Raw genomic sequence first — 24,136 nt, forward strand, 5'->3', positions numbered from 1 at the left:
TTCAACAGAAGATAATGAAATAGACCGTGAGGACATATAGATTTTTTTTTGTATATTGCAGGCTTTCTCCTTACATTTGTACAGTATCTATTCCGATGTGCAATACGATGAAAGTTCATTCAGCCAATGCCTTTGTGAAGGCGAGTTTTTTCAATTTACCAAAATAAATTGTGTCTGTACTGGCAAGCGACACAAAATACCCTTTGTTAAAATTGACATTGAGAAGACAAACCAGTAGCCAAATTCTTGGATCATGTGGTATCTCAAACTCCACGACATCTGAGACAGTGGTCATGATGAACTTCCAGTAATCTTCCAAGTATGGGCAGCTCCATAACATGTGTAAGATACTACCTACGATTAAGTGTAATCTTACACCTTTGGCACATGGGGGGAATATTGCCATCAATCTTGTGTAACCTGAGCGGAGTAAAGTAAGTTATGTGAAAAATGTAAAATTGCATCTCTCTATGTTTTGTAGAAATCAGAACTATCTGAAATCTCTCCAAAATGTTTTGCCCATCTACGTCATGTATGTAGATGGGTATTATGTATAGATAAGAGTATTATAAATCGTCAGATATTTATTTAAATGTATCATTTATTTTAACAAGAAAATAACACTTCATGTAACCATATGAACCCTATCTCCCCTATTCCAGGGCATACATTCTGTGAAAATACTGTAGTAGATCTATTCTAGAAGCTCACAAAGCATCACAACACGTGAGCTTGTAGATCAACTGTTTAAGGCGAATGTAGCCTATTTGGTTTAGCGGCACAAAAAGAGTATAACTAGAGCCCGGGGCCGAGGGACGTCAATGACATACGATGTGTTTGAGTGATTAAATTAACACTTTTGCGGTCAAGGATTTCTTTCCAGCTGTCAGGGAATGGATCCAAAGTTTTGGAAGAAAAAAAGAAACGGCTTACCATCTCCAAGCTGCAAATAAATAATAAATATCATGAAACAAAATGCTCTATGATTCACAACCAAACCAACTCCCTGTGCTAACTAAGATTAATGGACCCTCACTCCCCCATGCAGAATCTCTTGGCTCCATCTGAATAGAGTGACCTCAAGTATTTGGAACGTTTGGACAGTGACAGTGACACAATGCTGTCCCCACACTCATATTCACAATGACAAAATGACTGTGTGGTTGACGACGTCCAGGCTTGTGAGGGACGAGAAGACGTCAGCAAATACACAGAGGGGAGTTCACTCAAATGCATGAATATAAAATACGAGAAAAAACATCACTCAAGAGGGGGGGTGGGCAGGGGGCTCACTCACATCTTTGCTGTGCCTGGCAAAGATTATAAGTGCATGTAACTGGGTATACTGTAAGTGTAAATGTATTAGAATATGGAATGTACACTCATATAGAATAAGTGCGACAGGGAGTTTGTTCCACAACTTTGGGGCCAGGAGGGCAAACTGTCTCGGACGAGTGGATTTTTGCCTTAAAAACCCCAGGGCAAAAATCCACTCGTCCGAGACAGTTTGCCCTCCTGGCCCCAAAGTTGTGGAACAAACTCCCTGTCGCACTTAGAACAACGGACTCACTCGCTAGCTTTCGCCGTGGACTGAAGACTCACCTTTTCAGACTCCACCTAAACCCTTAGCACTACTGAAACACTCAGTACATGAAGCTAGTCAGCATTTGTTTTTAGGTTTTTAGAACCTTTTCTTGACTGATTATTTAGAAATTAAAAGCGTCTGCTAAATGCCTAAACTGTAAACTGTAAACTGAAGCAATACGCCACAAGAGGCATGTGGTTACCTGGTATTTTATAACGGCTGAGAGGTGTTGTGAAGCCAAGTGTCTCAAACCCTCTCGGCCGTTATAAAATACAGGGAAACCACATGCCTTGCGTGGCTTTTTGCTTATCTAAAACGGTTAGAATATAGCAACATGAAAAATCATGGACATGGGTTTGATATAAACTGATTCAAGGTGTGGATTATAGTCTCATATACCACAGCAATTAAAGGGAAACCAGCCAATCAGAATCAATGAATGGAACTAGCCGTTTTAGAATGTATAAGTTACTGACAGTATACTGTCTCGCTGCATTTGATGCTTTTTAAGTCATTCTGGATAAGCATCTGCTAAATGCATCTGAAAAACTACATTCATAATAGATAATATATTAACCACTTTCAGCCTGTACTGGCATTTCAATATGGGTGAATATTTAAAATCTTTTTCAAAAACGTAAATCTTTGTTTTTTCAAAGAGCAGATCATAAAATAGGGCTTGAATGGTTAATAATAATTGTAAAAAAATATGGGAGAAATCGACTCACCTTGCTGTCCAGTCAGTTCCCAGCCTCGCTGCAGCCCATCCCCACAGTGACCAGACGTTCCAGGGTCGACCGGAGCCCCAAGCCCTCAGATGAGAACCCATCATCAGTCTCACTGTCTGACGATTCAGCCTCTCTTGCCTCTGGAGGTCCAAGGGTCTGGGGGCATTCTGACCCTGGCACCATATGCATGCACACACACACACACACACACACACACACACACACACACACACACGCACGCACACAAGCGCACACACGCGCACTGACACTGTGCGGTTGGTGAAGTGATTGACAAGTTTAGTGAGCTCAGGCATTATAATGGCCAAGTGCTCGGAACACTCTGATAGACAAACAGACAGATCTCAGCAGGAGTAAACACACTTAATAGCCTGCACAGTAATGAAATGCTAGGCTATAACAGAGTTGGAGAAGTCCGCCAAACTCTCTCTCTCCACTCATAAAGAATACTATACCCTTCAGTTGTTCTAAAACACACTGGTATATGTGTCATAACCTATTATGGGAGCCACTAAGAGGCCAAAACTACAGCTTGAGAAATGCTTGTTGTACTCTTCTAGTTGTACTATTCTGTTCTATTAAATTGTTTAGCTGTCTGCACCAGGTGGATAGAGTCCAGCCCACAACAGTTTGAGTGTAATGAGATATTGTGTGTCATTATATTTTAACTGCTCGGCTCTGTCAACAACTATGACAAACAGTTTTATGGGGGACTTTGGTCCAAACAATATTTATAACACACACACACACACACACACACACACACACACACACACACACACACACACACACACACACACACACACACACACACACACACACACACACACACACAATTTACAACGTCATTTCCAACTTACTTTTCTCATTGTGCCATTATTTATTTTATTTTGCTCCAGTCAGTTTTGCCCCAACGTGTGGTGTGTCGTATTGAGCAGTAGGGGGAGCCATAGAGTAACAGAGCTAAAAGGGTGGACTGTCAACTGGACAAACTTTTGATCAACTAACTTTAACTGCACTATTCTACTTTGTTCAGCACTGGGCTAGTTTTATTGCATAATTAAACATTCATAATTTCATAGGCTATTCTCTCAACTTATCTGTTCCATTATGGATGTCCTCTACAGTCTACTATAAAGCAACCAAACCACTTATTACATGCCTCAACTTTATTTCACCTACATTAGGTACAGTTGACTGAGCACTTAAGAGTTAAAATAGAGAGAAAATCGTGTTCTTTCCAATAGGATACCATCCATGTCTACTTTTGTTGAAGGCTATTATTTGCCACCAACAACAAAAAAACACATTATTTGTTTTGAACAGTATAGGCCTGCTCTGGATACTAGGGCTACTTGCTGTATAACCTGCTATAGGCTACTCATTGACTGACAATTGCATGCTGAGCTGGATTAAAGGGTAATCTAATTGTTTTCATAGTTAGGCCTACCTATTTAGAATTGATGTAAGCAACACACACACACACACACACACACACACACACACACGCACGCACGCGCACACACACACACACACACACACACACACACACGATTTCCAACCTCATTTCCAACTTACTTTTCTCATTATGCCATTATTTATTGGCACAGCTGTGGCCAATATGATGTTCAGTGCCCATTTCATTTGACATAACCGACATTAAAGTTGATTCATTGTCTGAAAAAGAACATATCGAAAATATTGTAACAGACATAAATGAGCTAGCCTAATAATAGCCAATGTCAATGATGTCACAAATTAGTTTGAATTGGTTGCACCTGGTATACCTTGTGCGACACTGGCGTACGACGACGTATGGAGCTGGAGAAGAGGAAATGAGGAGCAGTGTTGCCAGACGTACGATAATTATCGTATTTGTACGATAATTTGACCCTCTGTACGATGTACGATCAATAATTCCAAAAATGCCCAAATGTACGATAATTTCGGCATATCATCAAAAAGAGCGTGAATTCACTATTTTCCCTGGCTGCTGATCTGGGATCTGGTTTGGCTTCTCAAAATAAGCCAGGAAATCAGTCAATCTGACCCTAGATCTGTACTTGGAGGCATTAAAAACACTGGTTGCATCTTTCCAGACCAGTTTCAGGCTTTTATTTGCGTAAGCTCCAAGAAGTTGCCTGCCTCCACACAGCATATCTGATGCGTTTTTGTCACGCAGGAGTCTAAAACGAGGTCGTTTCTTACACTAAAGACGCATTTTTTGGTGAAATTACGTTTTTACGCGAGTGATTTATCTTTTTTGGCCGTGTACGATAGTTTCATGTCAAATACGATAATTCTGAGCCTCCGGTACGATAATTCAACATTTCCCATCTGGTAACACTGATGAGGAGAGAAAAGAGGAGGGAGAATTGAAAAGAGAAGAGAAGAGAAGAGAAGAGAAGAGAAGAGAAGAGAAGAGAAGAGAGGGAGGGCGGGAGAACAGAGAGAAGAGGATAGTGGGAGGAGAGAAGAGAAGAGAAGAGGCGAGGGAGGGAGGAGAGAAGAACTTAGTTCAACTTGTTAAAAAGTTTTACTCCAGTTTGTCACCGTTTGACGTTCAGGCAGCGCGCTGCTATCTCTCAGAAAGAAAGTAAAGTAGCCCCGCACGGACCAAACCAACCTGGCTGGCGCGCGCGGACAGTTGAAGAAGCAACCGACTGGAAAATGAGGCGAGTTTGGCTCGCGCTTCTCCTCGCGGCGGTGTTGCTATGGCAATGCCGAATCTGCCAGGCACAGCAAAGAGGTGAGTGCATGAGCCCCCCCCCCCCCCCCCCCCCCAAGAGGCGTCAGTTCAGAAAAAAGCTAAGGTATGGCAACATATGACTGGTGTGCGCTCGTGCAAGACACCAGTCATGTTGCCATACCTTAGCACAGGGGTCTTCAACGTTTTCAGGCCAAGGAACCCTTAGCTGACAGGGAGATGAAGCAGGGAGCCAGGGACCCTCTGTCATTCAATGTTATATGAGATACTTTAATGGTTTCCTGTTGAAATAAGCTTAGTCTTTTCATGGATCTCCTTTTAGTAGACCTTGTACCAGTGAACTGTACCGTCATGAATCTGTACATTTTCCTATGCAAACTTCTAATAAAGCCTTCAATCAATCAAAACCCCCCACTATATTGTATAAAATTGGTGTTCAGATTTTCATCAATTTCATCGATAGACGTGTTTGAATGCACTGTCATCAGTCTATGTTGGATTCGTGTTAATGTGTTTTTTTCACACATTTAACCACTTAAATTGTCGATACTTCGTAAATGTAACCTTTCACTCCAAACCTATTTGCCAAAAATAGTAGATCTACAAGCTCTCAACACCTGGCGCAAAGTCCTCCTCAGAAGGATGCTAGGGTTCAAGTTGTTCATTTAAAAGAATTATTCTATTACACAAAGATTTGGAGGACCCCCTTTAGTAACTCTGAGGACCCCCTAGGGGTCCCGGACCCCCTGTTGAAGACTCCTGCCTTTAAGCAACAGGCATGATGAATTTTTAATAAGTACATTTTATTTTTTACCCCTGTAGCCAAGGAGAGTATGGCAGCTGCCATAGCTTGCCATACCCAATTGACGCCTCTGCCCCTCTTCACTCCCCCCCCCCAACCCCCCCTCTTGAGCGATGGACCGAGAGATAGACTGCTGCTGATCAATTCACCTCTTCTCACCTTTTTCTCTTCTTCACTTCCATCATCATGTCTTCCAAACGCGGCAGCTGTGCTTGATTTTAAACATGGAATGTGAAAGTGCAATGAATGAAACATGTGCACTCCTCGTGGCCATATATATGGCCTAAATTGTGCGCCAGCAGAGCGCACAAGTACTGTGTTGTCTAACATAGGCTAACTGGGCTATGTATGTGTGTTGTCAAAGTAGGTTTCGTTTATGTCAAGGACCCCCAAAAATTGATAGACTATTATTATTAAGCCAGAGGAAATATTTTGTCAAAGGGACCTCTCTAAAGACAATTAGTAGCCTATAGAACTCTAGGTGGGGAGATAACATTGGAGACGGTGAAACTTGTGATTTGAATAGTCATTCTGATGATATTATTTCAGTGGGCTTTTAAACTCATCTGTCTACCTTACATTTACAGCACCTACACCTGTCTCTTTCCGCTATCTTTTATCTTCCTACCCCTTTCTTGGTGTGCATCGTACTTATATCTTCCCTTCTGATGCTTCATCACTGATTTTCTTTTATTAGTGTGGTTGCCATAGGTATTGTATTCAGTCCGATAATTTTTACCAGTAAAGTAAACCTGTGTTTTCTACGGCTGCACAACAGAAAAGTGAAGCTTTTGGTCATGCTTTTGGTCATCACAATATATCTCTGCTGTCGGGCCGAAACCTCCTAACTCCTAACTTCATGTTAATTTTTGGGAAAATGAGTGGAGTTAGGAGGTTTTGACCGAAGGGCTTTTTACTACTTTTCATTGCTTCAATATTATTTTAACCAACACACAGACGTAAAGCGTGTTCAAATAGCACATATTTATGAAAAAAAAGAGTTGGCCAAACGGGTGGAGTTAGCTGGTTTGGCAGAAAGTCTGGAGTTAGGAGGTTTTGTCCCAAGCACTTTTCATTACTGTCCATTGGTTCAATATTATTTTAACCAACACTCAGCTGTAAAGGGTGTTCAATAGCCCTGATTTCTGCCCAACAAATCTAAAACCTCAAAAATGGAGTTAAGAGATTTTGGCCAGACAGTGACGAAAATGGCAAGATGGAATTCATTTCCCAGTGGATTCCTCGTGACTCGCATCACAGCAACCACACTTTGATGCAATTTCCCATGCAGAATTTTATCTTTCTAGTTTAGATTGTATTTGTGTGAATTATCATTCAGAGAATCAGAGTCAGACAAGTCAGGTTTAATTACAGGAGAGAAATGAACCGTGTCCATGTCGTACATGGGAGGCATGTAAGACACAGAAACACAAGTTTGTTCATCTTGGCTTGGTTAAGGCCTAGAGCTGTGTTACTGCCTAGCCCACACTGTTTATCATTACCTAGCTTTGTTTGCAGACTTCCACTACTCAGTCATTCTGCACAGAATGCTTGAGCACTGTGCCACTATGGGATTATGCTTATGATCCCTGCTACTCAGGACACATCTGTAATTGTGAAAGTAACCAATTTATTGTACATTGTTCTGCTACGTACTCTGTGAGATCCTGAGTCTACATTGAACTCTGAGCTGAGAGAGTATGCAAGTTAGAAATGAATAAATGAACATTTTACTATATGTAGCCTAGATGCCTTTCAGCTATAACAATGCTGTATGCCACTGCCACACCGTGTGAATGCACATGGTAATGGAATTACAATTGTACTGTAGGCTATATATATATATATATATATATATATATATATCTATACTATAATTTTGCGGGTCAGTCAGTAGGTCAGTCACTCAGTCAGTCAGTAAATGCTTTTCCACTACAAACCACCCACCAACAGGGGGTGGTGACGTGCGGACTGAAGTCTAACACACACCAATCTCACAGTTAGGAATGTTGCAGTCTCTCTCTCTCTCTCTCTCTCTCTCTCAAACGGGTAAGGTCTAGTATGATTAATTCTGCATCTGTTTACTGTGTAGGTTCTACTCTCTAGACCAACTGTACTTCTCGCAAAGAACGTGAGCTCCTTTTTATCTTGTACGTACTGTGCCTGCCTATATTAAACAAATCTTATCACATTAGTTCCAGTTATGGCCCTGTATGACTGTCACCACGACAAATTCCTTTACATTCACTGTCCCTGGTGACTGAAGTGATTCTGATTCTGAAATGGCATGAGCCCATTTTCTGAAAGAGCTTAAATTGCGACACGATGGACGAGGAGTGAATGATGCATGCCGTGAATCCTAAATGAGAGTCAGAGACCTTTAGCGAGGCATAGAAAGGTGGCAAAAATGGCCTTTTGTAACTTTTATGTCCGTCTGTATTTGATAGATAGATTATTGTGCTCTCTGTGCTGTAGTTCATTCTAGTCTGGGTGTCTGCTTTCTGTTAAGGCAATGTGACACACATTGTCCACAGACACGGATGTTTCAATATTGCGTTCAGCTGAAGGGATGAGGGATTGACATCTGGGACGAAATCAATACAGATGACATGGGGGTGGGGGGATATGGCAGTAGGGATCATAAAAAAAGAATGTTGGTCCTCCTATCCATTAACCCATTTTGAACGAGTACACATTATTGTGTATCATTATTTTATGCTTTAACTATTGAAAAATAGCAGATATACAAGCTCACAGCGCGGCAAATATCTGCTATTTTTGAAAAATCGTGAAAATTAGAATTTTGACCCGATTGTATAAGTGTTTTTTGAATCCTTCTAAGGTTTTTTGAAAAACCCTATGTTTCTATGTCAGCAATCTGGCCAGCCATCGTCAAAGAAAAGGTCCTTTTCACTCAACTGGAGCTCAGTTAGTCTGTTCTTGAGAGACTACTACTAGGTTCTCAAACGTTTTCATGTGAAGGACCCCCAAACTGATATTTATTTGGCCACGGACCCCAATCTCAAATTATCTAGTTCCAGGGACCCCCCAGAAGCAAAATTTGAGTTACAAACGTTCGCTTTAAAAATACATATATTCAAAGATTTGCACACATTTTCACAACCTTTTCAAAAATAGCAGATCTACAAGCTCGCAGCGCGGCACTCGGTGCTGCGCTGTGAGCTTGTATATCTGCTATTTTTCAATAGTTAAAGCATTCAATAATTCTAGGCCTAAAACCACATGAACCTCTAGCATCCCACCCTGGCATGTCATCATAGAAAAACATTCTGCAAAAAAACAGGGAAAATAGCAGATCTACAAACTTACGTGTCGCATCGCAAGGCGTCGTGAGCTTGTAGAACGGGGTTCCCCAATTAGTTTCCCCCCAGGGCCAAATTATGTCTAGGGTATACCAAGCCGAGGGCCACAACATTGCGGCGGACGACGGCGGCGTTCCCGCTACTCCAACGACAGTTCAGATATACTAGTAGTGTTGTTGCTGCTCTTATACCACCATTATTATTATTATTGGTTGTGGTACTAATAATTTAGCTCTGGGATTCTGAAATCCTGTGTTGAGGGTCACACAAGGAGAAAATGCACTCCTTAAAGTTGAAACAAAATAAGTTAAGAACCAACCAGTCTACTTGAAAAGTATGCAGCTGTATAACGGCAGCCAGTTGACAGTGCAGAGACATAATTGCCTTCCTTTGATGCATTAACGAGCGTCCGTCAACTACCAGCATCAGCTGGACACAGACACACACACACACACACACACACACACACACACACACACACACACACACACACACACACACACACACACACACACACACACACACACACACACACACACACCTTCCCTCTGAAGTGCTAAAAGTGACTGGAGTCTGTCTGATTTCTCTCCAAAAGCCCTTGAATATGATTGAAAATGATTAAGGATTACATTTCATATCCCGCAAGTCGCCTATGGGGGAACCCTGTCTGTTGTAGAATGTCTTTTTTCGCCAACAAGATTTGGTGTACAGGCAACAAAGGTGGGGGACCAAATATAGACCCGTGGGGGCTCCAATGAAGTATTATTGTTTTTAGGTGTTTAAGGAGAGATCAACATGCACACTCTCAAACATGTTTGTGGTGCTGAGAGTAAGGGGAGTAAATCCGCCTAGATAAAAACTTGCATACAGACTTTAATGTTGAATACATACTGTAGACCCTTACACAAAAAAACTGCATACTCTGCAAACATACCATTCTCTGTTTTATTAATCAACGTTCAGGCAAACAGGGAGTTTCATTATGATGAAGATCCCCTATTCAACCGAAACGCTGATTAATAAAGCAGAGAAAGGAATGTATGTGGGAGTATGCAGTTTTTTTCCTATGTATTTTTTAACACTAAAGTCTGAAGTTGACTTCAATGGTTAAAGCCCTAAATATAGTCTACTCCAGTGGTTCTCAAAGTAGATTCCAGGGACCCTTTAGGGGGGTCTAAATTGACCCATACAAGTCTGTAACTTGTGTACAAATGGAACCAAATGAACCCGTTAGCTCATTTGTACACTGTCAGAGTTAAGGTGAGACCTTGATATTGTAAAGTTTGAGAAACACTGTAGTATGACGATACCAAAAATAACCCATTGTCAAGCACTTTATTGGCTTGAAACCCATGCTCAATCCCAGGTGCTAATTTAACTTTGACAGTGCAGAACTGACAGTGTAAAACACAACATGTGTTTTTACCCCCACCACACTTCCAGAGTCAAATAAAAACTCAGGATTTTTGCTGTGCATGGTTTGCACTCCACGCAGGAATGGAAGTCTAAGCGCGTAGGAGCCTGCTGTGAGCTCCTCTTGGCATTTTGTATCATCCATTAGTCTGTGTGGTGTGCGCCCGTTCTCTCCTGGATTTGTACAAGTTATGCCTCCTCACAGAGGCTGAAGAGCTACAAATGACCCAGCTGTACTGAAGCATGCCTGCAAAAAAAAAAGTCATTTTGTTCATGGCAGGAGACAACATTTTTACAGGAGCCCAATTGGAGTCTGTCCATGTTTTCACATTTTCCCATGTGTGCTTTGCCTCTAAGCCCTCTATAGGAGGCAAAGGGGGGCTTCTCCCAGACTGAAGACGCTCCCCCCCCCCCGCCACCATGCCTTCTTCTGTTAATCCTACTCACTGCATCTCCATCTACTGTTAACCCAGGAGTGCATTGGAACACCTTTGGGGAGAGGTGGGACGATACGCGATATTATCGTTTATCGTGATAAAAAAACACTCACGCACTGGGATCAATTCACCTTTTATTTGCCGAGCTGCATATCCAGCACCACTTAAATCCTCTATTGGTAAAAGGTACTTATAATATGCGTACTTGATACAGTCTTTTTTTCACTCTCTATCAAATGTCTTTGCCAAAAAATAGCCGATCTACAAGCTCACAACGCGTCGCGAGCTTGTAGATCGGCTATTTTTTGGCATATGTTCTGTCCCAGGATAATGGATTTGGATTGATAATATCGTAAATCGCGATTTCTTTTGTCAAAATAATCGTGATATGAAATGTTCATATCGTCCCATCCCTACTTGTGTGTGCCTGCTATACTTGTAAGGGCTAAGTACATGAATGCCCACTAGTATTGTAGAATTAGAGAAATATTGTGAGGACACATTTTCCTGGTCCTGTTGTTTAGTGTGTGAACCGTCACAGCTTGACCATATCTGTGTCTGTCTGTAACGCCTGACACTGTGGTTCCCCTGACACCTCACTGTGACATCACAGATGACGTCACAGTGATGTCAGGTACTCCGAGCACAGGGATCTCCAAATATGGGCATAAAAGGGATTGTATGTATGATGTTAGACGACAGACTCCATATATGGCCAAGACAGATGGCGCGACCTCTCCCTAAAGCTGTTCGCCCTTAGGCGTCTTACTGGTACCTAATACCTGTGTGTGTGTGTGTGTGTGTGTGTGTGTGTGTGTGTGTGTGTGTGTGTGTGTGTGTGTGTGTGTGTGTGTGTTGCGTGCGTGCGTGTGCGTGGTGGAGAGAGAGAGAGAGAGAGAGAGAGAGAGAGAGAGAGAGAGAGAGAGACCATCTGTGCGAGGCTCCTCATTACCAGGCATGTCAGCCAGTCTTGCGCTCTATCAGTGACACAGCTCACAGACATCAGGAGATAATCAGACACACACAGAAGAGGTTGAGATGGAGAGGAGGGGGAGGGGGAGGAGTGGGGGGGGGGGGGACCTCTGGAGACGTAAAACAAGCAGTGGTGTAAAGCAGTGGTTCTCAACCTAACCACTTTACACCAGCCCTGTTTTATGCATAGGCTCTTTGAAAATAGCCGATCTACAAGCTCACAACGCATCGCATTTTGACTTTTTGTACTTTAAAGGAGTAGTTCACCCCCAAAATGACATTTTTTCCATTGATTATTCATGCCATAGAGACTTGAGTTCAATAATATTTCTTTGTATTTGTCGCAGTCCTAAGACAAAAATGTGATTATAGTACATTTACCCCCTTTGATTCCGGATGGGGACCCAAATGCATGGATGGGGAAACCATCAGGGTAAATTGACTATAATCACATCTTTGTCTTAGGAATGCGACAAAAAACTAAAAATATTATTGAACTCAAGTCTCCATGGTGTGAGTAATCAATAGAAAACAAGTCATTTTGGCCTTTAATGTCAATACTTTTGTACTTTTACTCAAGTACATTTTGAATTCAGGACTTTTACTTTAACAGAGTATTTCTATATTGCAGTATTGATACCTTTACTTGAGTTTCCACCACTGAAAACAAGGATGAGAAATGCGAGATGAAGAGACGCGAGGAGGGGTGAAACGGCCACGTTGTAAAAGGCACAGACGGAGAGATGAGAGAGAGAGAGTGATAGAGTGAGAGAGAGAGGATGAGTTTGAAGTAGTGATAAAGTGGGTAGAGGAAAACATAGCAGCCGCGGCGGACCATAACCTGGCTCTTTGATGGTGGAGCTGGATACTGTAACTACAGTGCCACTACACAGGAAAACCCTGAGTGTTCATTCAATTGTATGTACACATGGAACCAAAAGGAACAGTTGGTTCCATTTGTAAACTCTCTTACAAATGGATAAATGAAGCGAACGCGTTAGTTTATGCAGGACATGAGAGTCGTCCCGCCCAGCTGTAGTCAGCTGTCAGTCAGCTCTGGTCTCATTCCTCATTCTCATATCTGCTGATCATTACGTCACATGACAGCCATACTCCAATCAAAGCATCAATCAGTAGAGAAGGCTCCTTTAAATACGGCTTGCTTTCTCTTTTCTCTTCCTATGCTTGGTTCCGAGGCCCCTTTAGAAATTTCTAAAAGGGCCTTTTGGTGAAAACAGCGCTGCAACGCGTTGTGAGCTTGGAGGTCTGCTATTTTCAATGTTTTCACCAAAAGTCCCTTTTAGAAATGTCAGCTCCTGCCTCTCTAACATTCTCTGCACGTCCCTGGTAGGTAGCATGGTTTTGTGCAGCACAAACGAGGAAGTGTTTATGCAACGGTAATATGGGTTTTATCCCGAGTGGGCTCAGCCTGATGTGACGTGAGCCCACCAGAGGTGTCGGTGGAGGGAACGCTCTTATGAATCCAGAATGGCTTTTCTAGCCATCAGAGAAATCAACATTTTTATGAAGTGAATTCATCCCGATATCATTATGCTCATAAAATATCGCAGTCTGCCCGTGCTAATAATGCGAAGGCAGCCAGGCTTAGCTGAATGGGTCTTGATGCAATACGCCGGAGGCCAGGGGGCCTCCCAGAACGCCTCCGCCTGGGAACCCAAACAGAGTAAATTCAATGTGAATATCAATGTGGCGGAGGACCACAGAAAGGTTATTATTATTATTTTCATTCAACCTTTATTTAATTTCTCGAAAAGATCAATTGAGGGAGATCCTCATTTACAATGATGCCGAGATTACAAACAGAATTAATACAGAAAGAAAAACAGTGTTGACAACAATCAGTTTAAAACAGTTACATACTTGTAATGCACGGTTATTAAGTAAACTCCTGAAATGACCAACAGATGCTAAGGTACTCATCTTAACATCTTGTTGCAAGAGATTCCAAGAATCAGGTGCACTAACGCTAAAGGCAGTTTTTCCCAGTTCCGAATTAGCAAAGGCATATTTGACAACTTTATACTACTTTATATAAAAGAACATTGATAGTGGAAATAGCCGATCTACAAGCTCACAATTGTGAGCTTGTAGATCTGCTATTTCCACTATTTTTTAAATGTTTGAACATATATAAACATTTTTCAACATGTAAACGATTATGACATTTATCACAAAATAATTGCGATTGTGTCAAATAATTGCGATTAGACGATTATGTAATAATTGTGACATCCCTAGGCAGGACAGAAGAAGACTCTTGCTTGGAGCGGGCCAGGTCAACCAGCATGCAGTGAGGCTCAGGCACGCACTCGACGTCCATTGCTATTTTCGGCACACTTTAGCTGGCGGAGGCTCACACAGACAGATGTCTCCGAAATCACAAAAAAAACATGCTTTATGTTACGCAATGCTTGTCTGTTTAAATTTGGTATCAACTGCCCAAGGTGGAAAGAAAAAAAAATCTAAGTTGTTCCAAAAATTGTAAAAATAGAGTTTGTACAGTAGATCTTTGCTATTCGCCTTGAGCATGTACAGCACGTAGCTTAAAGTGAAGAATCAGCTTCATCAGTCCCTGCATTTGCCACTGGTCAGTGCCCACGTGCAGTCACAGACTGATTGGTCAACCCCCTGTGGAGATAAATGGAGGAGGACGAACTGACAGTTTTGTTCATTTAATAGCAGCATGAAAGGTGTGCGGTTAGCAAGTGCAAGGGCTGAATCAGCCTTGTTTTCATTTTTTATTAAGGCGTGCACAGCCCAAGGGATGGGACGGTAAGCGATATTATCGTTTATCGTGATAAAAAAACACTCACTATAATCGTATCGTGGAAATGTAATTTATTGTGATATCGTCCTCCGTCATGCACTGGGATTACCTTTTATTTGCCGAGCTGCATATCCGGTACCACTTAAACCCTCTATAACTGGTAAAAGGTACTTATAATATACGTACTTAATACAGTCTTTTTTTTTCACTCTATCAAATGTCTTTGCCAAAAAATAGCCGATCTACAAGCTGACAACGCTTTGCGTTGTGACGTGTTGTGAGCTTATAGATCTGCTATTTTTTGGCAAATGTTCCTGAAATTTTCATATCGTCCCATCCCTACACAGCCCACAGTACTAATTATTACATAATCGTCGAATCGTGATTATTTGACATTATCGCAATTATTTTGCCATAATCGTCATAATCGTGAATGTTGAAAAATGTCCGAAATAGTGGAAATAGCAGATCTACAAGCTCACAACGCGTCGCATCACGACGCGTTGTGAGCTTGTAGATCGGCTATTTCCACTATCAAAGTTATTTTTTAAGCAGTAAGTTGTCAAATATGTCAGTAATTTATTTGTATATTTTTAGGTTAAGTGTCATATCTGCCATGTGCAATTTCAAAGCCTAAAAGCCAAACAGAAATGTAATTATCAACGACAAAAACACAATTAAATTGTTAATCGCCAATTATTTGAGTGACAATTAATCGTCATGTAAAATGTCATATCGTGACAGCCCTAGTGCTATGATTCTGCATGCGTGCAGCGTGCGTGTGTGCTTTTATTGGCTGTGATATAAATCCATACGTAAGTGAGGGCAAGGTTGCTCTTATAACATAATGTCTTATAGATTACTGTCACACAGCTTACACAGTAGTTGGCCCCCGGACGGTGCTGTTAACTTGTCATCGGATTCGGGGTAACCAATGAATCAATGACTGTAGTGTTGCCCTCTCCTCAAAGACGCCGGGCTCATATGACCACCAACAGGTGTGTGTGTGTGTGTGTGTGTGTGTGTGTGTGTGTGTGTGTGTGTGTGTGTGTGTGTGTGTGTGTGTGTGTGTGTGTGTGTGTGTGTGTGTGTGTGTGTGTGTGTGTGTGTGTGTGTGTGTGTGTGTCTAAAATTAGACAGGTGCTAAGAAAGAGTGGTGCTACATCCTTCCGGAAGGGAAGGGATAGAAGTAGAGCAGGGTTCTTCAACGTTTTTAGGCCAAGGACCCCTTAGTTGAGAGAGAGATGAAGCAGGGACCCCCACAACCTGTTCATAGATTCGAAAATATTTCATTGTTTGAAAGCACAATCATCAGTGGATTTTGGATTCATGTCAATTTGTGTTTCCAGATATTTAACCACTTGAAACCTCAAAACGTATAAACTTGGCCTTTCACTCTGTACTTATTCTGCTCTTGTTCCCCTCTACACCAAAGCTCTTTGCTAAAAAATTGCTGATCTACAAGCTCACAACTCCTCGCAAATCTACTTAGTTATTTTCCACCACTGACCTACTGTACAATCATCCAAGGGCATGGGGGCATGATCCACTCCTTCATCAGGGTGACGCTCATGTACAGTATGCTTACACATACTGTACCATACACCAGTGTTTCTCAAACTCTCACATTTCAAGGTCTCCCCTTAATTCTGACAGTGTACAAATGGAACCAAATGAACCTGTGAGGGTTCAATTGGTTCCATGTGTACACTGTCAGAGTTACAGACTTGTATGGGTCAATTTAGACCCCCATAAAGGAACCCACAAAGTCCCTGGAAAACACTTTGAGTTTTCATCAGGATGGTGAACACCCAGTAAGTTAACAATCTCAAAACCAATCCACCGAAACATAGTTTATTTGAAAACTGTATCATAGCACTAGTGAACACAAAACACAAGGATAGCACCGGTGTAATATACAGTAATAGTTATTGAAATTGCCAGACGCCTTTCAAAACAAAACATATGTTATAAATTGTGTGAGGTAAAAAGTGCAGGTGGTGCCAGCTAAATGTTCACATTCTCTGTCAGCTATTTTCATTTATGAAAAGAACATACACGTATCCTTGAGTAGCCTATAAATATCTAAAATAACTTTGACATAAAGAAATATATATATTTTAACATCAAAACCACTTTATGTTAGGCCTATTATCTTCACAAGTTAATGCCACCAGCTGTCTGCAGTCAATTTTATGCTGCTCTCATCACTCCATAAGTTTCCCCCGAATCAAAACTTAAAATGCAGAGTCTACAAAGAAGAGTGAAACATCAAAATATTAAACAGCTAATGCACCTGGGTAATATTAACAAACCAAGAAAGAGCCTTTAAAGTGAGATGCCTTTAAGAAGAGCACTTTGTGTGACGAGTGGATCTTCTTCTGGTGAAATTTCCCAGTTTCCCAGGAGCTTTCTCTGCAGAACTCTGTGTGTGCAGCAGCTATCATCAAAGTTTCCCGGTGTAATGAGAAGTGCTTTCGGAGTTTGTCAGTCCCTTACGGCTCCTCTCGTCCGTCCAGGTGTTATTCATGGTGGAAAAGAGCCTCTCCACAGGGATCTTCTTGCTAGGTAAACACATGGCGAACTGACAGATTAAAACCCATTCAGAACGGGGTACACATTATTGTGTATCATTATATTATGCTTTAACTATTGAAAAATAGCAGATATACAAGCTCACAGCGCGGCACCGAGTGCCGCGCTGCGAGCTTTGTAGATCCGCTATTTTAGAAAAATAGTGAAAATTTTAATTTTGACCCGATTCTATAGGTGTCTTTTAAATCCTTCTAAGACTTTTTGAAAAACCCTATGTTTCTGTGTCAGCAATCTGGCCAGCCATCGTCAAAGAAAAGGTCCTTTTTCACTTAACTGGAGCTCAGTTAGTCTGTTCCTGAGAGACTACTATGTCAGTGGTTCTCAAACCTTTTCATGTGAAGGACCCCCAAAATGATATTTATTTGGCCACGGACTCCCATCTCAAAATATTCAGTTCCAGGGACCCCCCAGAAGCAAAATTTGAGTCACAAATGTTTGCTTTGAAAATACATACAGTTATAGTCAAAGATTTTCACACATGTTCACGACTTTTTCAAAAATAGCAGATCTACAAGCTCACAGCACTCGGTGCCGCGCTGTGAGCTTGTATATCTGCTATTTTTCCACTGGTTAAAGCATTCAATAATTGCTAGGCCTAAATGGGTTAAACCAATGTTTTGAGACAGAACTTCCCTCGTCTGGAAATGGGCGAACATCTCCCCCCAGCGCTCGTCTGCCGGCTCGCCGTCTGTGTCCCGCTGCGTAACCTTCTCCACGGTGTTCATCTTCACCAGGAGGTATTTTTCGGCGAACAGCTGGGCTTCGTCAACGTTGCAGCTTTGAGGTTGCATACCGTACAGTACACAGTAAAATCCACAGTGTTAACTTAGCCATTCGTAACTCAGAGTGTACAAATTTGGTGAACTCTATTCAGTGTCGTTCTACTGCAGAACACAGCAGGGTCAAGTAAAGGACCTTTAGCTCAGTGAGTGTTGCTCCTCATTCCTGTAGGTGTAATGTAGGTACTAGGTAGTATGCTTTAGGTACCCCAACTGTGACCCCATCCTCATCGTGGTAGCTCTAGGATTCAGTCACATAGCATTGGAGGGACAGCGAATGCCGCGGCAGGTGCCGGACCACCTAACCCTAACCTCAGTAAAACTATACCTAACCCTAACCTCAGTAAAACAATGCCTAAACCTATCCTTAACCCTAACCCTAACCTCAGTCAAACTATGCCTAAACCTACTGCGATGCTGGTCCTATTGCCGGCGATGCAGCACGACTGCCGGGGTGGTGCCTTCCGTGGCAGTTCCTCGACAAGTGCCGCTGCCGGAGAATGCATTGGCTCCTTCTGTAGCATTGAACATCCAGTACTGGGGCTGCTGTGCAAAACATAGCTTTCTTTCCCCCTATTTTCCAATATTTATTTTACAAATTGTAAGGTATTGACATTGTCCTAAAGGTAATAAGAATGTTCGGGTGGAAAACTATATATATATTCTTTTTTTTAATAATTTTTATCCCACGATTTTGCAACCCATTTTCACCCGGTAAAAAAAGAAATTATATTCTGCTGTGAATGTTTAATTTTTTTTGACAGCCTGTGCAGAATTTTCCATTAAAAAACACAAAAGCGTCTTCGCTGCCTGGAGTCCTGGACACCACAGTGGATGCGGGGGCCATACATGCCTGTATGTGATATTTTTTAGCAATGAGACCAAAAGAAAGAGAAAGCCAACACTACTCAAGAATAAAGATGTGTTTTAAGAGATTAGAGATTAGAAAATGGTCAGTCTTCTAACATAGAGGCAACTCCTTCCAGAGTTTGGGGGCTAAAATTGGTGCGGTGCCTCCGGTACTTAAGTAAGCTGAACATTGGGACAACCAAAAGCAAGTGGTCAGTGGACCTTGAGTGACCTCTGGACGTGTCATTGTAAAAGGTTAGAGAGATAGGTTGGAGCTAGCTAGCCCATAGCCTGTGATAGTGTTCTGCATGCATGTGTGTGTATGTGTATCTAATTGCATGTATTAAACAATTTGTTTTGATTTCTTACAGTAATAGCACTGTCTGACTGCTACGGCGTTTTTGTTATTGTTCAGTCTAGTGTGTGTGTGTGTGTGTGTGTGTGTGTGTGTGTGTGTGTGTGTGTGTGTGTGTGTGTGTGTGTGGGGGGGGGGGGGGGGTGCAAGAGCACTGTTAATATTTGATTTGTGTGTTGTTTATCTGTGGTCCTGAACTTCCTCTTGTAAAGCACATCTTCATGGAAAGCAAACTGTGTGTGTGTGTGTGTGTGTGTGTGTGTGTGTGTGTGTGTGTGTGTGTGTGTGTGTGTGTGTGCGTGCGTGCGTGTGTGTGTGTGTATGTGTGCGTGTGCGTGCGTTTTTGTGTGCGTCTGTGTTTCTTAGCTGTTTTGCTGTCAGAAGAACAGCATTGATAATGCTGAGGAGAAAATCAATAGTTAATTCTACCAGGGACACAATATCTTCTCTGCTCCGTTCCTCAGTAGGCTTAGAGAGGGAGAAACAAGGCATGATTTGATAAATTGGTAGTGTGTGTGTGTGTGTGTGTGTGTGTGTGTGTGTGTGTGTGTGTGTGTGTGTGTGTGTGTGTGTGTGTGTGTGTGTGTGTGTGTGTGTGTGTGTGCGCGTGCGTGCGTGTGTTATGTGTATAGTCTGTATACTGAGAATAACTAAACGTGCACTGAGTACTCAAAAGAGCACTCAACAATGTGTCTACAGTACACACCTTATAGTACTGTATGTCAGTGTGAGGGAGCGTAAGTGTGCAAACAGTCTATCTATATAGTGATATGAGACTATTTATCACAATTTACAATCTAGTACTTATCGCGTGGTGTACTTATCGTCTGAGGTGGTGGATATTGTAATATCACAATGTCAACGTAAATCTGCAGCTATTTTTTTAATGTTCACAACCTAGAATGACTTGATATACAGTATACGGTATAGATTCCGTAGATACATTAGATACGAACGTACAGACGAACAAACAATAGATAGATCTAGATAGATCTACAGTACACAGAAGGGTTAGGTAGGGTTTATTGAAATAACCACACCTGGTTACAGATGGACTGCTTTTTTGCATGTGCTACGAGCATGCATAGTGTGTCTGTTAATTAATTTGACACATACACCAATACCTCATTTCAAGCTGTCTTCGTCGATATGTATACCTCGCATGTTGATACCTCGATATCGATATATTTTTGATACATTGCCCAGCCTTAGATACTGTACCTACCTACCCTCCTTCATTGATCCTGCGGGGGAACTTCAGGCACCAGAGACAGCACACCAGTAAAAGTTACAGATACAGCATATAGAAATAGAATACGATACAGAAGAGTAACCTCACAATAAAAATGGACAGATACATCCAGCCAAGATGTTGCGGTGTACAATTTGTGTGGATGAGTGCCTATCAGAACATGCATTATCTCCCTGCTCTAATTCCAGCGTATCCCTGTGAGAACATGGCTTGTAATGTAATCAGAGTTGTGGTTAGTAATATTTGTGCCGTGGTGTACTAATAGTGTGTGTGAAATGATGAGTAATTGCTAGGCCTGTGACGATTCACTTTTTCCCGATTCGATTCGATTTCGATTCATTGGGTGACGATTCGATTATATCACAATTAATTGCGCTTTCCTGCGATTTGCGATTCGAATCACGATTATTGCGATTTTTCCCCAAAAATTACAGCTTTTTTATATTGAAACATTTTAAAACAATTCTAAACAATATAAAACATTAAAAGTTGAATCATATACTTCAAAATCAATGCAGCCAAATAAAGTCAGTCAATCTTTCTGACATTTATTTCAGCCAAAGTGCCAGTAGTACAACATTACAACATGTTCCTGGTCAAGATGCCAGAAAACACAGAACACAACAGTCATAAATAAAAGATAAAAGAAAAATCGCTGTGCTGCAGGCACCGATCGATCACAGCATGAAATCCATAAATTATTCTAATTTGTCACTGTAGCAGCATTTATATATTTAATGATTCCTCTTACTCAACATTGACATTGTATATATTAATTCAATTCAACTTTCGATTCTAGTCCTAGTCCTAGGAAAATTCCTCCAAAAGAAAAAAAGAAAAACGTTTTCCTATAAACACAGTGGCAATATTGTCTGCCCTTCATTATGTTCAAGGTTACTTGGTTATAATGGTTAATAACATATTCCTTTAAAAGCAGAATCAATAATAGGCCAAAGCCCTTAAGATTGTTTTTCTATACACTAACCCTAACCCTAACCCTAACCCTACACTATATTACACATTTGGGATCCTTGCTCTTGGCATGAAAATGTTTGAGAACCACTGTTCTTAAACAATATCAGACAGCAACATTTCTGTTTGACTGAAATTCCCCATTTTTTTATTTTTATAGACCTGTTTGCTCGCAAAAACAGGATCTGGCAACACCTTTTTATAGACCCGTTTGCTTGTTTCTGTGTCAGAAACTGAATGGCAACGCTTCATCCTCCTTTTTAGCTGCTAAACGTTAGCTCCTATGGAAATGACTGTTTTAAACTCTATAAGGGAATTACAAACTTTATCCTTCGATCAACAACAACTGTTGTCCATATCTACTCCAATGGCTTTGGAATTATGTTTTTTTTTTTTTTTTTTTTGGGAAGTTTTACAGCAACGTGACTGAGTAGTTATCTCTCATGTCGCACACAGAGAGGGAAGGAGAGAGACGTTAACTGGAGCCACGCACACACACACACACACACACGCACAGACACACACACACACACACTCACACACTATGTCAAATTAGGGTCATTCTAAACGAGCCTCGTTAAACAGCTGGCTGGCAATAGTGTTGAAAACGCATCGTTCACTTCTCTGGATTCTAATCCAAGCAACTTGGAGCATAACATTGTGGATTTTACTTTGAGATGACAACAGCTACAAAGGTAAAAGTAAGCTACTTATATTATGATCTATGATGAATTATTCCAGTGTCAGTGGTGTGTATCCAAGAGCAGAGCAGTTTTCTCTCTACTCCGTGTGCGTGTGTGTAGAGGGGAGAAACGTGGCTCACAGAGACGTGAACTGCCCTAACCCTAACCCTAACCCTAACCCTAACCCTAACACATTGCCATTCCTAAAAGTGCCATTCCTACCCACTGCCATTCCTACTGCCATCCCTAACCCGAACCCGAACCCGAACCCTAACCCTAACCCTAACCCTAACCCTAACACATTGCCATTCCTAAAAGTGCCATTCCTACCCACTGCCATTCCTACTGCCATCCCTAACCCGAACCCGAACCCGAACCCTAACCCTAACCCGAACCCGAACCCGAACCCTAACCCTAACCCTAACCCTAACCCTAACCCTAACCCTAACCCTAACCCTAACCCGAACCCGAACCCTAACCCTAACCCAAACCCTAACCCTAACCCTAACCCTAACCCTAGTAGGAATGGCACTTTTAGGAATGGAGAACTGACCCCCTGCCGCACACATGCACATTGCACACACACACACACACACACACACACACACACACACACACACACACACACACACACACACACACACACACACACACACACACACACACACACACACACACACACACACACAGAGAGAGAGAGGGAGGGAGAATAACCGCTCTCCTCTGTCTTTCGCCTAAAAAAAGAAATCTTTTTTTTTCTTTTTTTAATAAAATCGGGAAAATCGATTCTGAACTTTGAAAATCGATTAATTGAATCGCCGGCCTTAACATCGCGATAATATAGTGAATCGATTTTTTTGCACAGGCCTAGTAATTGCGGGTAAGCAAGTGTCTGACATATCTGGTCCCCATTCGTCCGGCTGAGGAGTTTATTTTAGAAAATATTCTCTATTCTCCTACTATATTTTACACTTATGCAAGGGTATTGTATGCTTGGTGACCTTTACATCACAACCTTAAATCCTTCAGTGACTTAGAGGAAACCCTTTAGCTGCACAAACAACAATACTGGCAGTTTTTAAAACCCCTTTACCCCCCCGCCAAAATAATAAGATACAGTAACGGATAGGGACTGAGGGGTCTCAAAGCCCTGGGATCAAGGCTCAACAGTTTTGTCCTGCGGCTGGCAGAGACCTGATCAAGAGAAAAGAAAATGTATATATAAAATAAAAACTGCAGTGAGTCTGTAAAAGTCCAGTTAGTTGCACAATGTTAATTGTGCTTGTGTTAAATAGCTAAGTGTAATTGATATATGCTTTATTTGTATATCTTTGCTTTTTGCACATATAAATACATTATGATTCTGAATGATTCAGAGAATATTACGCCCGGAAGTCCCCTTTTGTATTCACTTACTTCTGTTGGGGGGGCTGTCTATTCCCTGTACTATCTATGGTATTGGGTTGGAGACCACTCGTTCAACAATGGAAGTCAGCCCACGTACCCTCAATCACAGTGGCATGATTGCAAGGTTGGCGGCATGTGAGTGGTATCCTTCTCTCTGCTGGGCAGGATAGACTGGTAACTTTAGAAATGGGAAAGATTTCTTCTTATAGAGTCCAAATGAAGCAGGTGCTAACATGTGCTGGACAGTGAATGTGAGGATGTCCTCACACTGCACTGCACCTCCCAGGGAATGACTTGAACTCTTTAAGTCCTTATTGCAGCCAGGCGTCTTCAACGTTTTCAGGCCAAGGACCCCTTAGTTGAGAGAGAGATGAAGCAGTGACCCCCACAACATGTTCATAGATTCCATAATAGTTTCATCGTTTGACAGCACAATCATCAGTGTATTTTGGATTCATGTCAATTTGTGTT

At 41.7% G+C, this 24,136-nt stretch overlaps 2 protein-coding genes across 2 annotated transcripts in view; one reads left to right on the forward strand and one right to left on the reverse strand.

The window, feature by feature from the left end:
* LOC308301150 (vesicular inhibitory amino acid transporter-like) overlaps positions 1–2,414 on the reverse strand; it is a gene marked incomplete at both ends in the record, with an annotated part of 30,965 nt that extends 28,551 nt beyond the window's left edge. Inside the window, one exon of the mRNA XM_080745042.1 lies at positions 2,314–2,414. Coding sequence (XP_080601168.1) covers positions 2,314–2,414 — 101 coding nt within the window. The remainder of the gene's footprint in view (positions 1–2,313) is intronic.
* A 2,544-nt stretch (positions 2,415–4,958) lies between these two features.
* The window catches only part of lama2 (laminin, alpha 2), a gene marked incomplete at its 3' end in the record, with an annotated part of 414,125 nt that continues 394,947 nt past the window's right edge, over positions 4,959–24,136 (forward strand). The window contains 1 exon segment of the mRNA XM_080745043.1: positions 4,959–5,080. Within this exon segment, the coding sequence (XP_080601169.1) occupies positions 5,002–5,080 (79 nt within the window). The 5' untranslated portion in view covers positions 4,959–5,001.

The sequence above is a fragment of the Nannobrachium achirus genome, assembly GCF_963921795.1.
Source record: "Nannobrachium achirus genome assembly, chromosome: 16".
Lineage (NCBI taxonomy): Eukaryota > Metazoa > Chordata > Actinopteri > Myctophiformes > Myctophidae > Nannobrachium > Nannobrachium achirus.